General features: G+C 37.6%; 1 protein-coding gene across 13 annotated transcripts in view; it reads right to left on the reverse strand.

The window, feature by feature from the left end:
• Nucleotides 1-4,984, reverse strand: part of LOC128015755 (regulating synaptic membrane exocytosis protein 1-like) — a 79,446-nt gene extending 74,462 nt beyond the window's left edge. For 6 of the 13 annotated variants that reach the window (XM_052599873.1, XM_052599899.1, XM_052599915.1 and 3 more), the window contains exon 1: nucleotides 4,596-4,981. In XM_052599873.1, the coding sequence (XP_052455833.1) occupies nucleotides 4,596-4,762 (167 nt within the window). In that variant the 5' untranslated portion in view covers nucleotides 4,763-4,981. Of the gene's footprint in view, nucleotides 1-4,595 lie in introns of all 13 variants that reach the window. The other 7 variants (XM_052599890.1, XM_052599956.1, XM_052599934.1 and 4 more) reach the window with 4 other exon arrangements.
• Nucleotides 4,985-13,062: the final 8,078 nt, after the last annotated feature.

The raw sequence follows: 13,062 nt of genomic DNA on the forward strand, positions 1-13,062 counted from the left end.
GAGGATGCGGTGCGCCAGGTCTTCCGGAAGCAGAAAAGGAAAAAAGCACCAGGCCCAGATTGTGTTACACCAGCCTGTCTGAAATCCTGTGCTGAACAGCTGGCCCCCATCTTCACACAGATCTTCAACAGATCGCTGGAGCTGTGCGAAGTCCCTTCATGCCTCAAACGTTCCACCATCATCCCCATCCCTAAGAAACCCAAAATTACAGGACTAAATGACTACAGGCCTGTGGCTCTAACGTCTGTAGTCATGAAGTCATTTGAAAAACTGGTGCTGGCCCACCTGAAGGACATCACTGGGCCCTTGCTGGATCCTCTTCAGTTTGCCTACAGAGCAAACAGGTCTGTGGACGATGCAGTAAACATTGGACTGCATTATGTTCTGCAACACCTAGACAGACCGGGGACTTATGTGAGGATCCTGTTTGTGGACTTCAGCTCGGCCTTCAACACGATCATCCCAAACCTCCTCCTGCCCAAACTAAATCAGCTCTCCGTGCCCACCTCCGTCTGTCAGTGGATCAACAGCTTCCTGACAGACAGGCAGCAGCTAGTGAGGCTGGGAAAATACACATCCAGCACCCGTACAATCAGCACCGGAGCTCCCCAGGGCTGCGTTCTCTCCCCACTGCTCTTCTCCCTGTACACTAATGATTGCACATCTAAGGACCTCTCTGTCAAGCTCCTGAAGTTTGCAGATGACACCACACTCATCGGCCTCATTCAGGACGGTGACGAGTCTGCTTACAGACAGGAGGTAAAAGAGCTGGCTGTCTGGTGCAGTCTCAACAACCTGGAGCTTAACACCCTCAAAACAGTGGAGATGATCGTGGACTTCAGGAGAAACCCCCCTGCACTCCCCCCACTCACCATCATGAACAGCCCTGTGACTGCAGTGGAGTCATTCAGGTTCCTGGGCACCACTATCTCTCAGGACCTGAAGTGGGACATTCACATTGACTCCATTGTGAAAAAGGCCCAGCAGAGGTTGTACTTTCTCCGCCAGCTGAGGAAGTTTAACCTGCCACAGGAGCTGCTGAAACAGTTCTACTCCACCATCATTGAATCCATCCTCTGCACTTCAGTAACTGTCTGGTTCAGCTCAGCTTCTAAATCTGACCTCAGAAGACTAAAGAGGGTAGTCCGGACTGCTGAGCGAATCATCGGTACAACCCTCCCATCTATTCAAGAACTGTACTTATCCAGAGTGAGAAAAAGGGCTGTCAAAATCACTCTGGACCCCTCACATCCAGCACACTCCCTCTTTGAACTGTTGCCATCTGGTCGACGCTACAGAGCACTGAGCACTAGAACGACCAGACACAGGACCAGTTTCTTCCCTCAGGCAATCCATCTTATGAACAGCTTATAATAACGGCGGACACACTACACTTTATATTTATATACACACACACTTTATTTATCTAACACACATACTTAGTATACACTTAAATTTTGCACACAATATATATGTACATACATAACTTCATTTTGTAATATACTTGCCTACAATTGTCATTTGTATATTGTCATTCACTGTCTACATATTTGTATTTTTTATTCTTTTATTATGTGTTTTATGTTCTGTCGCTGTCATTCTGTTGTACTGCGGAGCTTCTGTCACGAAAACAAATTCCTCGTATGTGTAAACATACCTGGCAATAAAGCTCATTCTGATTCTGATTCTGATTCTGATTCTGATTTGTTGTAGTGGGGTGATCTGGCACTGGCCTATACCTGTGACCCCTGTTTAGTTCTGTGTGGCTGCAATTATTCTTCATTGTAGCTCAGCTCTGAGGGGCTACATTATCCTAAACTCTGAATAATCCTAAAGCCTCTTTTCTGCATTATAGCTAAGGATGTAACTGTTCACCATGAGCTGATTGAAAATCAATACAAATATGTGATGATTCAAATCGGTTAAGGTGTTGAACGAATCACAAGTTAATTTGGGGGTGGTAGTTTAAATGAATGCATCTTTGAGGGGAACTGAATGTCTTCAGAAAAATATAATGAATCTGCATCTCATTGAAAGCTTCTGCTCTTTGTTTTGCGCAGATGTTTTATGTAGTATAGTTTCACAAAACTAAAGTGAGAGCATTCTGTTTTTGTTTTGAAATGTTTAATTATGCAATCAAATTTGGATTTAAAAAACTGATCATGCTGCATGTATTCAGCATCTTTGTTTAGAATGTGAATCAAATGCAGTGGTTGCCTCTAATTTTGAATCGAAAGAGCAGAGTTAGCCTTTGTTCATATGAAGAGATTTTGTTTTGTCTTATTTATTTGAATTTAGGGTTTGTTTTAACTTTTCAATTTAGTTTTGTTATTTGGCATATTTCTGTTTCACAAAGAAATGTGCAGCATTTTGTCCAAGCAATAATAAAAGGACACCTTTTCATTTATAATTTGTCTTATATCTAATTTTGTTTAGAAAAAAAAATGTGAGAAAATCAAATCGTGAAATTATAACCATAGCAGTATTGTGAATCAAATCGAATCATGGGTTGTGTGAATCGTTACATCACTAGTCATAACATTGTATTGTACAAGGAACCTTGCAAAAACAAGTCTTTATTGATCAACAATCTGCAAATCTTGTTAGGCACAGAATAAAAGTTTTTGGTGTTTTACTGCCACTGGTGTTCATTTCAATATTCAAGTTTTTAAATTTAGTTGTACTTTTAATAAAGCTGGAGAACTTGAGAAATTTATGCTTTAAAAGTAGGGTAATCATAGCAGGTTTCATTCGTAGTCTGTCCATTGAAATGTCTGCGTTTAGCTTCAAATGGCATCTTTGATGACAATATTATACAAAAATTCTGATTCTGACTTGCAAAGTCACAACAATATTTTTTTTTTCTCTTATTCTATGGATTTTACCAGTTCCCCTCCACTTGTTGCCAGTGTTATAATGCCACCACATTGTGTGCACAGCTGCAAGTAACGTAACTGTGACGTCTACTCCAAATTGGTCTGTAGTAGTCACACTTCTCTACTTAATATCAGAGGGTATATTGGGTTTATTGGTAAAAAGCAAAATTGAGAAAATGTGTGCTCTGTGTCATCAAATCACACACTGCCTGATTAGATGCTACATTTGATGAAGAACATTGAAGAATTGCATTCTATATAGTATGTGTCTCCCATGGCCTCATGGGAAAGTTAAATATCAAAAACACACATCAAAATCTCAGCGATAATATTAGGTCACCCATGTACTTTTCGCCTACTGCTTTTTGAATACTATGCATTTGAACATACTCTTTATTTATATTAAGCAAGTAAGATCAAGATTATGGTAAATCTGTATCCATATTTTTCACATCTGTCTGCCTTTACTTCACTATGGACCTTAGAGTGGGTGACATATGGCCAACTCGAGGTCATCGGTTTGTAGTAGTAGACAGATGTTGATACAAACCTTCATCTTGAACTATGCTTCTCACAGCACATTCTCTGCACAGGTACTGAAACACCACTGCCACACATTTCTAGACGTGGCTGTTGAGTCGTGATGTAGTGACTCAATCTTTTGACTCAATCATCGCATGCTCAAAATTATAGGTTACCATTTCCGTTGCAGATTAGTCGTCATAGGGGAAAAATACACAGCCTCCCCTCAATCTTCTATCACGTCATTTCCGTATGAAGAGTCACAGTGAGGAAATACGCGAAACGCAAGAGCGTTCAGTGCTCTACGTCAGGTCTCATGCCGACGAGAGGGAGAGGGTTTGTCACATGAGAAGAAATTGTATTTTAGTTCTCGAAACACACGATAGTGGCTACAGTCTTTTACTACTTTTGTAATCCGTGTATTTTAAAGATACACATTTTTTTTTTTTTTTTGTCCTCGCGCGCATGCTTCCGATGAGCCACCCGAAATAATCACGAACCAATCATGAACCACACCCCGGTTATAAAGCGGCGAAAGACTGTATTTATTTTCCAGATTGTGGATATTTTTTTATATATAACGTTATATATTGTCAGTTGGTATAAAACAGACGTCCCCTGTCTTTTAACGTGTATCAAAACAGACGTGTTTTCTTTCTTCACACACCAGCGCGCAAGACTTGCCTTCCATCACGTTTAACATTTGCTGTGTTTCACGATTTAAAAGGGTGTTTGGGCGCTTTCGTAAGGGTGAAGAGCACCTTGTGTTTCCTTCGGGGGTGCATCGGGTGGAGTGGGGTGGCACGCAGTTGCGAAGTGTGATTCATCCCCACGCTCTCTCACGCCCCATCTCTCTGTCTATTTTCCATGGTGCACCTGTAACTCGCCTGACCTCAAATATAGCTAATTTCTACACACACACACACTACTATTAAAACCAAGCTGTGCAAAGCTCATGTTACATGAGCTCCTGCATTATATGCAATAGAGGCCACTGCAACCAACACGCTGTTCTCCAACAAAGTAGCCTATATACTTGACGACTCAGGCGTTCGTAAAGTGCAAATTCACTACGATTTCAGGGAGTCATTAATCACACTTTCGGGTAGTGAATGGTCATGAAGCTGTGACTCAAAGGAAAGCGAAAGTGTCGAAAACGTCTGTGGATACACAAAGGAATAATCGACCAACCCTTACTTTAGCATGGCTTGTTCCTTCTCCTCTTCCTTCCTTTGCCGAACCATCACTGCCATGATGATTTCCCTTTCCTCTTCCGTGAGATGACTCAAGTCCGGCATTTCAGGCATGGAAGCCGGCACGGTGGGTGGGCGAGGGCCGCTTTGGGGCCCTACCGAAGCGGACATCTTTTGCCCCGCTCCCAGGCGTTTCTGTTGGCAGTATCCCGAGCGCTGGAGCCACACCTCACGACATGGTCCACGGAAAGAGCGGCGGTCTTTGAGAATAGTGCAAATCTCGCATGGTTTCAGGCACCCACAAATGTGCTTTTGTTTCTCCTCGTGTGTATTTTTTTTCTCCTTTTATTTCTCCTTTTTTTTTATAAACCCACCCTCCTCTTTTCGCGCTACCCCCACCCCCCACCTCTCCCCTCCACCTCCAGTTACGGGAAGCCCATCATCTCTACGCCCGGAGAAGACGCAAACAGAGGGACCACGGCATTAGCTAGCAGATCTGTTATTTCAGTGAACCGGGGGCTCGGTATTGGGCGACGACAAAGGCGGAGTCCGTCTCTCGCCCACTTATGTCTCTCTCTCTTTCGTCGCTCTCAGATAAAAAAAAAAAGACAAAAAAAAAAAAAAGAAAGAAGAAGAGTCAATGGAAATGCAGATCCGCAAGCGTGTATACCACTATCACCAACCGCACGCTTAGTCGTATGTGAAATGGGCAATCTGAGAGTCACACTCCCCTTTCTTTTCTTCTTTTTTTATATCGGTGTATGCTCAGCCGCGCACTCCTTGTTTGCTTTTCTGTAATTTTAGGAGTAGCCTATCTGATAATAGTTCAGTGCGCGCTCTCGTCAGGCTAGTTTTAGAATCGCTCCCGCACACCTCTTAAATAAAAACGATTCTTCTGTTTTGTCTGACTGAGGAATGTCTGTAATAAAAATTATCCACGAAAGTCTCATGTGTGCTTGATATAAAACATATTTAGACAATGTAAAAAATAAATAAATTAATTCATTAATAAAAAGTAGACTACTGGAGCCCAGACGGTCTGTATAACTGCAACATTGAATGCATGGTCGAGTTCAAACTATTTGTGAGAATAAAAAGAAAATCCAACAATAATCCAATTATTACGATTAGTTCATTTTCATGCGAGTACAAACTGTAGGCTAGTTGTTTTCAGCACCCTGGACAGCGACACGTGCCGCAGAACACACAGAAACCCATTTCACTACACAGCAAAAGGTGTTGAAGTGCAATTGTTACCATTAAAGAGCTTTATTTAACCCATAAAAAAAAAAAAAAAAAAATCTTGTCCCAGATTTGGGGTATTACCCCATTAGAGAGGTATGGGCATGTTCCCAATTTTATGCTATAACAAGTAATTAGCAAATTTCTTTTGTGCATTCTAGACTAATATATACTGAAATTTAATGGTAAATGCAAAACTATTCTTAAGGTGGTCATCTTCCTTCATCTTTCCCTAATTATTTAAGAATCAGTAACTACAATGCCATATCTGTTTTTGATCTTAGTATCGGGATACATACTGAAAATATGCATACATGGTACATGGTTTACACAAATAGAGAATATGTATTTACATAGGCATATCTGTGAATACAATATGTGTATATGTACTTAAGGTAAGGCTATTTATGATAACTTCCATGTCCAGTGTCACACAATAGCCTCCCAAACAGTGTAAACATGTGCCATAATATGTGTATATTTGTCACATCATTTTAAGATGTGCATTGGTTGGAGACCATATTAAACCATGCTGAGTATGGAGCCATGTGGTATATGCAGAGCAAAAGCTCCTCCAAAATAAACATTTTCTAATTGCTTATAAACTCTCATGTTGTTTCAAAAGTGCAAGTTGTTGTTTTCAGAATTATGAATGTTATCTTTTTAGAGCTGATTTCTATGACTTCTGTTTGCATCACTGAATCATTTTTTCCTGTCTATCACTGTAAAATCTGTATTGTACAAATGGCTATGCAAATAAAGATGACTTGACTTTTTTCTATGTAAAATGAAAGGAGAAATCTTTGTACAGTCTTTACATAGTTTTTTATATGTAAAGGCTTACATAGTTTAGATAGATAGATAGATTGATAGATAGATAGATAGATAGATAGATAGATAGATAGATAGATAGATAGATAGATAGATAGATAGATAGATAGATAGATAGATAGATAGATAGATAGATAGATAGATATATAGATAGATATAGATATATATAAAGAAGACAGTTACCACATCTGTCAAGATCCTAAAGACTGCCAAAACTCTGGAATGTCTTTCAAATCCCTACCCAACATGTAAATGCTTTGGGCCATGTTTGACATCACTAAAGCCACATGGCGTTGATTTTCATATGGCATGGTAACTGCATATGGCTCAGATTGGCCTTTGGATTTGTATTAATGTGTTCTTTGGGGTCATTAATAATGTTAATAATGTTCGCAAACACAGACAAATATATGCGAAGGCAGCATTTTAGAGCTTTCGGACACAGCAATTATGTTCCATATTATTGTTTCCCCTCTATGCCTCGCTTTTCTGAAGCGTGACGATTTTTACACACTTCATCGATCTGAAAAGTGAGATGCATGCTGATTGGCCAGACATCCAGTGCGTTGTGTGACGGAAATGTTACGCCCCTTAACATACTGTGATGTGTCTTCTGGCACGACGAGACAAAACCAATAAAACCCATTACAAAAGAGGCATTTCTTTAAATATAAAAGGCAAATTCTTTAAATATATATATAAGAAGTCAGAAGTGCCAGTCTGTCCTTACTAAGTTGGAACTGCCCCACTTTAGAGAACAGCCTTTGATCACAGACCTATTGTAGGCTAGTCTGCAGGTTCAGGAAACAGCCCTCCATAAAATGCATCACACAGCATCACACGTTGCGGGCTTGAGTGAGGAACAACCAGCGGGCTTGTGGCAACCACATGTGATGACTCCCGGCTGGACTCGGCTTTGTCCACAGTGAAAGCCAATCTGGCAATCCACAGTGAAAAGTTGATGTATTTCCTCAGCGACCAGCACGGATCAGCTCTAGGCATGAGGAAGTGGATATCATCCTCTTTTGGAAGGCCAAACAAAGTTGTTCCACTTTCACAAAGAAACACAGCGTCTCCATAACATGGCGGTGGCAACAACAATATTACGGTGAAAATAATAATATTTATATTATGTGTAAATAATTATGCCTTCTTTCTTTGCGTGAACATTTGGGCGATGTTATGTAAATCTTCCCACATACTGATGTAGAGATGTGGGGGCGTGTTTAAACGAGCTGTTTTAGGAGGGTGTGGACAAGTCTTAACTTTTATAAAGAATATATCTTTGTTTAAAACTTTAGTCTTTGCAACTTTACAGAGCATCCTAGCATCCTATGAGCCCTTTGAAATATATATAAATAAATAAATATATATATATACATTAAATGTTGCTGCTAATTATTCACTATATTCATATAATATGAACCATAATATTTATAATTCATTTAATATATTCAAATAATTATTATATGAACTGGCAATTAATGTTAAACTTTGCATTTAAATTAAATATGTACATATATATACGTTTTAATATATAAAGATGTTTTGAGCTCTTTGTGAAACTATACAAATTATTACATTGAGTTGATTCATTTGCACAGTCAGATATTTGCTTTCTGCTGCCCTTTGCTTAATCACAAACTCTGTCTGGATTAAACCTTGAGTTGTCAGAGAATGTTTATATCGAGCATTGTGAACCAGCTGAACCTGGTGCCTGTAACATGATGGTGAACAAAGTAAGAGTTACAGGATTTGTTTCGAGCTGACCAAACCAAACCACTCCAATCCGACATCATTGGTACCATGATGTTGATCATCAACTTTTTTTGTCAACTCACACATTAATGTGTGACATCACCCACACAGCAAATGATCTAGGCCCAAATGTGGCCTCAAGCTGGTACTGCTGACCTCCTGTTGGCAATGGTATGTACCCTTTCAGCCAGAGCTGGGCCATGTGTGCAAACAAACTGAATCACACTGCTAATGCAGGCAGCAGGACTGAAAGCAATTGTTAAATAACCATTTATATAATGTATTCATAATATTGTATCATTACATCTTAGCTAAAAAATGGAAGTTGAATATTCAACTGTTAAAGCATGAAATAAAATCCCACAAATGTTCAATGTGGATGTATTATTAGTAAACTAATCCAGTATAATAAATATGCAAAATTTGAATGGTATAGGCAACATATTTGTCAAGTTGTCAGTCATGACTGTATGTATATCCAATTTAACTATTTTAATATCGTGCATATGTGATTCACTTCTCATGAGGAAGCCAGCGAGATTTAAAACTATTTTGCTAAAGGTTAAGATATTGAAGAATATGATAAATTTAATTGTGTTTAGACTAAAGAAAGCACTTGTCCATTAATGTATTTATTTGTATTTATATATTCTGTGGAAGGCGTAGGACCAAGAAATGTATGTCTAATCAAAAAACTTGGTCCGAGCGTTTTAAATAGCTAAACTGAAACTTACCTGGCAAGCCAGCTAACTGGCATCATGGTACAGGCCCCTGATCTAAACCAGGTTGGATTTGTTTGTTTTGTCAACTGTAAAACTACTCTGAAACTCAGTTTGTTCATCTATCTCCATGCAACAGGCCACTGGAAGCAGCTGAAAGCAAATATATTCGCCCATGTGACCTTACATTTCCCATAATATCCTAGGGAGTCATATTCAGAGCTTAGTTAAACAAATGCTATAATGAGAACATATCAATCTGTGAAACCAGCAGGATGTTGAGAAATGCAGATGTTTCATAAACTCTTTAGCATTTGATTATGTTTTGAGGATTGCAACCAGTAAACACATGCTAATGCTTCAATGAAGACTTGATAATAAAAAAAAATTACTCACACGCACACGGCTGGAGGTCAAAACGTACCCAGCTGACTGTAATGGTGTATAACAGAGTGCAAGACTGACAACTTCTTTGAAACAATGTGAATTCTTAACAAATAGGCTAGTTGTGAGAAAGGATTATATAAAATGCCAAGAGGCTCTTTATAATAATATGCTAAATAATTATTAGCTGCTTATTATTAATATGGTGTCACTCTCTTCTATACTGCTCAATGAAACATTGTATCCAAATAGTAAACAGATTACATGAATACAGCATTTTTATAAACACTTAACTGTACTTATAAATGTACACAATTACAAAATAAAAAGTAAACATCGATTTAATGCATACTTTCTGAAAATAAATATTACTATTTTTTACAAGAATATGAAGCACAACATTTTTGTAGCGCCAGTAAAAATAAAAAAAGTAGTTATCTTGCGCCCTCTGTTGATGGGACACGGTATCACACAGGAATATACCCAGAGGCTATGTCATCTGTTAGCATGTTTGTAAATTACTCCATTTAATATTTTTAAGGGTACATTGTATTTTTGTCCGTTCATGATAAATTTACCAAGCCTGTAACTGGTTGCCAGGACATTACTGTGAAAATAAAAAATACAATTGACAATGTTATAATTATGAGATGGTATTTTTCTGACTGTATATTGCAGTTTCTAATTCTATCATTAATATCACATATAATTGTCCTGGGGGAGAGAGTGTGGGTTAGCAGGGGCGTAGCAAGCTTTTCAAAAGTGCGGGGGATGGATGTGGTTTGTTTATAAACAATAAAAACGATGAATATGGTGACAGAGGGGTACAAAATGCAGGGCTTAAAGTTCTCCGGCACTGTGCCGGACAAATAATGGGAAAAATAATAATCCTAAATTAAAAAAAAAAATCAGAAAAGGGGAGAAAAAAACGCCCACACAAAGCGTTTTCTCTGGTGGTATAAATAATGTATAAAATGTACTGTTTTCAAACATTAAAATAATATACACTTTTCTTTCATAGTTCTTCAACAGGTAACGTTATGCAAACAATGTCATCATTTCTCACTTTTTTCTCCTCAACAGGTAACGTACAATCAAACACAACAGGTATCCACAAAAGTATTCAGCTAATCAACAAACAATGCTCAAAATATCAAAATAAGTTGCACTGGTAATGAACCCATAAATACACTGCTTAACGATGGCAGTTTGTCCCCCATCCTCGTCAGTACCTTGCCTTCTTCATCAGTTATGTTATACATTGCATGCCACATAAGGTTACATAACCGAATTAAGCTAACTGCTGAACAATATCCCATTAATAGCAATTAGCATTAGTCTAAAAAACGAAATATAAGACCAAAAACACTTGCCATTGTCAACAAAACGATAACAGAACATCTTCCCAAACACGTCAAGCTTATTTAAAAACCTCGAAAGCATCATTCAAAGTCCCTGAAAAGGGAGATGTAAATAACCATAACCATAAGTTCCCGCCTCCTCAGCACGAGCTGACCGATAACACTCCAAGAGAGGCGGGACTTAAGGCAGAACAGCCAATCATCAGCCGGTCACACTCAAAGCCGGTGTCATGAGAGGGAGGGGGAATGGAGGCAGCCGCAGCGAGCGCAGACACAGAGCGGCCAGAGAAACGGAGAAGCGACTGTAGTAAGGCATTTGCGCAAAACTGCGGAAAAACTGCAGAAAACGTGCGGGTGTTGAACCCTCTCACCGGGAAAAGTGTTGGTGTTAAAAAAAGGTTAGCAAACCTTTTTGAATCCATTCCACAGACTGATATCCAAGTCATTGAAGCAGCACTGGAGACAACTAAAGGTCATATTGTATGTACAAGGTGACTTTATTCATTAAAATAAATTTTAAAATAAATATATATATGTTTTTTTTGACATGTATATACAAAGTAAAACAAACATTTTAAGTCGTGGACTTGACAATTTCAAGCTTCATATAAAAATTTTGCAAATTTGAACGTAAGGGTCATGAGGAGTTTCTAATGTGTATTGGTCAATCCCTGCAATAAATAAATACATGTGCATGATTAAATGTGTTAATGAATAGGGTTCAAATAAGCACTTTGTATCAGGAAACTATTTGTTTTCCACTCTGTTATTCCCAATGGTATTCCACGTAAGAGTAACATAAAGTAACAATATAAACAGAACATAACTCGATAATGTCACTCAGTGAAATCAAGTTAATCTCTGCATCATATGCAGCAGCCTGAAAAACCCAAATCCAATATTCATATGCAGCAACCTAAAAAAAAAAAAAAAAAAAAAAAAATCTATATCCAAAATTCTCTGGTGAAGGTGGCACCTACTCTTTTTTTTTCTGTGTGCCGTCTCCTTGGGAAACAGGAAGTGTTCAGTTAACATGTCGCTCAGCATTTCTATGAGACTGCTGTGATAGTCCTTCAGATTGTTAATGTTTCTCTTCATATCTAGCAAAATGGTGCAAATAAATAAATAAATACATATATATATATATACATATATATATATATATATATATATATATATATATATATATATATATATATATATATATATATATAAAACCAGATTTAGAATTTTTCATGTTTTGAAAGAATTATCTTCTGCTTAACAAGGCTGCATTTATATCAAAAAAAAAAAAAAAAAAAAAAAAAAAAAAAACACATGCACATTTTTCAGGATTATCTGATGAATATAGGGTGCAAAAGAAATCTTTTTTAACAATTTTGATCAATTTAATGCATTCTAGCTGAATAAAAATATTACTATTTTTGAAACCTAACCACAGTGTCTGCTAAATATGAAGAAGCACAAGATTTTTAATAATTCCCTATTCCCATATTAGAATGATTTCTGAAGTATCAGGTGACAGTGAAGTATGCTGAAAATTCAGCTTTTCATTACTGGAATAAAATACATTTTTAAATACATTACAATAGAAAACAGAATAAGAATAAAATACTCTTGATTAAATAAATGCAATCTGAGTTTGTGTTCTATTCTAACATGATGTCACATGCCAGGCTTGACATCAGAAACACCAAACAGCAAACGCCATTACAAATTCTTACAAATGTTGTAGTCAAATGAATGGACAAAAATAAGTTGTTAAAAATAATTTTCTTTTTGTATTTCACAAGGTTTGGAATGACATGGTCATACTTATACAGTTTATATATGCGACATTTTTGTACAAAAGTACAAAACCTACGTATATTTTGTGGTATAACACACAGGAAACCCAGCTTAAAAAAAAAAATCGCTTTTCTTTTAAGTGAATGTTACGCCCGAATCTGCATCGAATTTTGACAAAAATACCGCTAGCAACAACGTCATGACGTAATGCAGGCGTCGCACGCTCTAGCTGTTCAAGTTTTTGTGACTGCACTGCTTATGCACAAATACGAAAATGTTGTTTGTTCATTTAATCCTACACATTTGTCTACATATGGGAAACAACTTAAATTAACATTTGGCATTAATTTTCAACAAGGCGAAAATTATATAATAGTAATAATATAAA

Source organism: Carassius gibelio, chromosome A1, assembly GCF_023724105.1.
Source record: "Carassius gibelio isolate Cgi1373 ecotype wild population from Czech Republic chromosome A1, carGib1.2-hapl.c, whole genome shotgun sequence".
Taxonomy (NCBI): Eukaryota; Metazoa; Chordata; class Actinopteri; order Cypriniformes; family Cyprinidae; genus Carassius; species Carassius gibelio.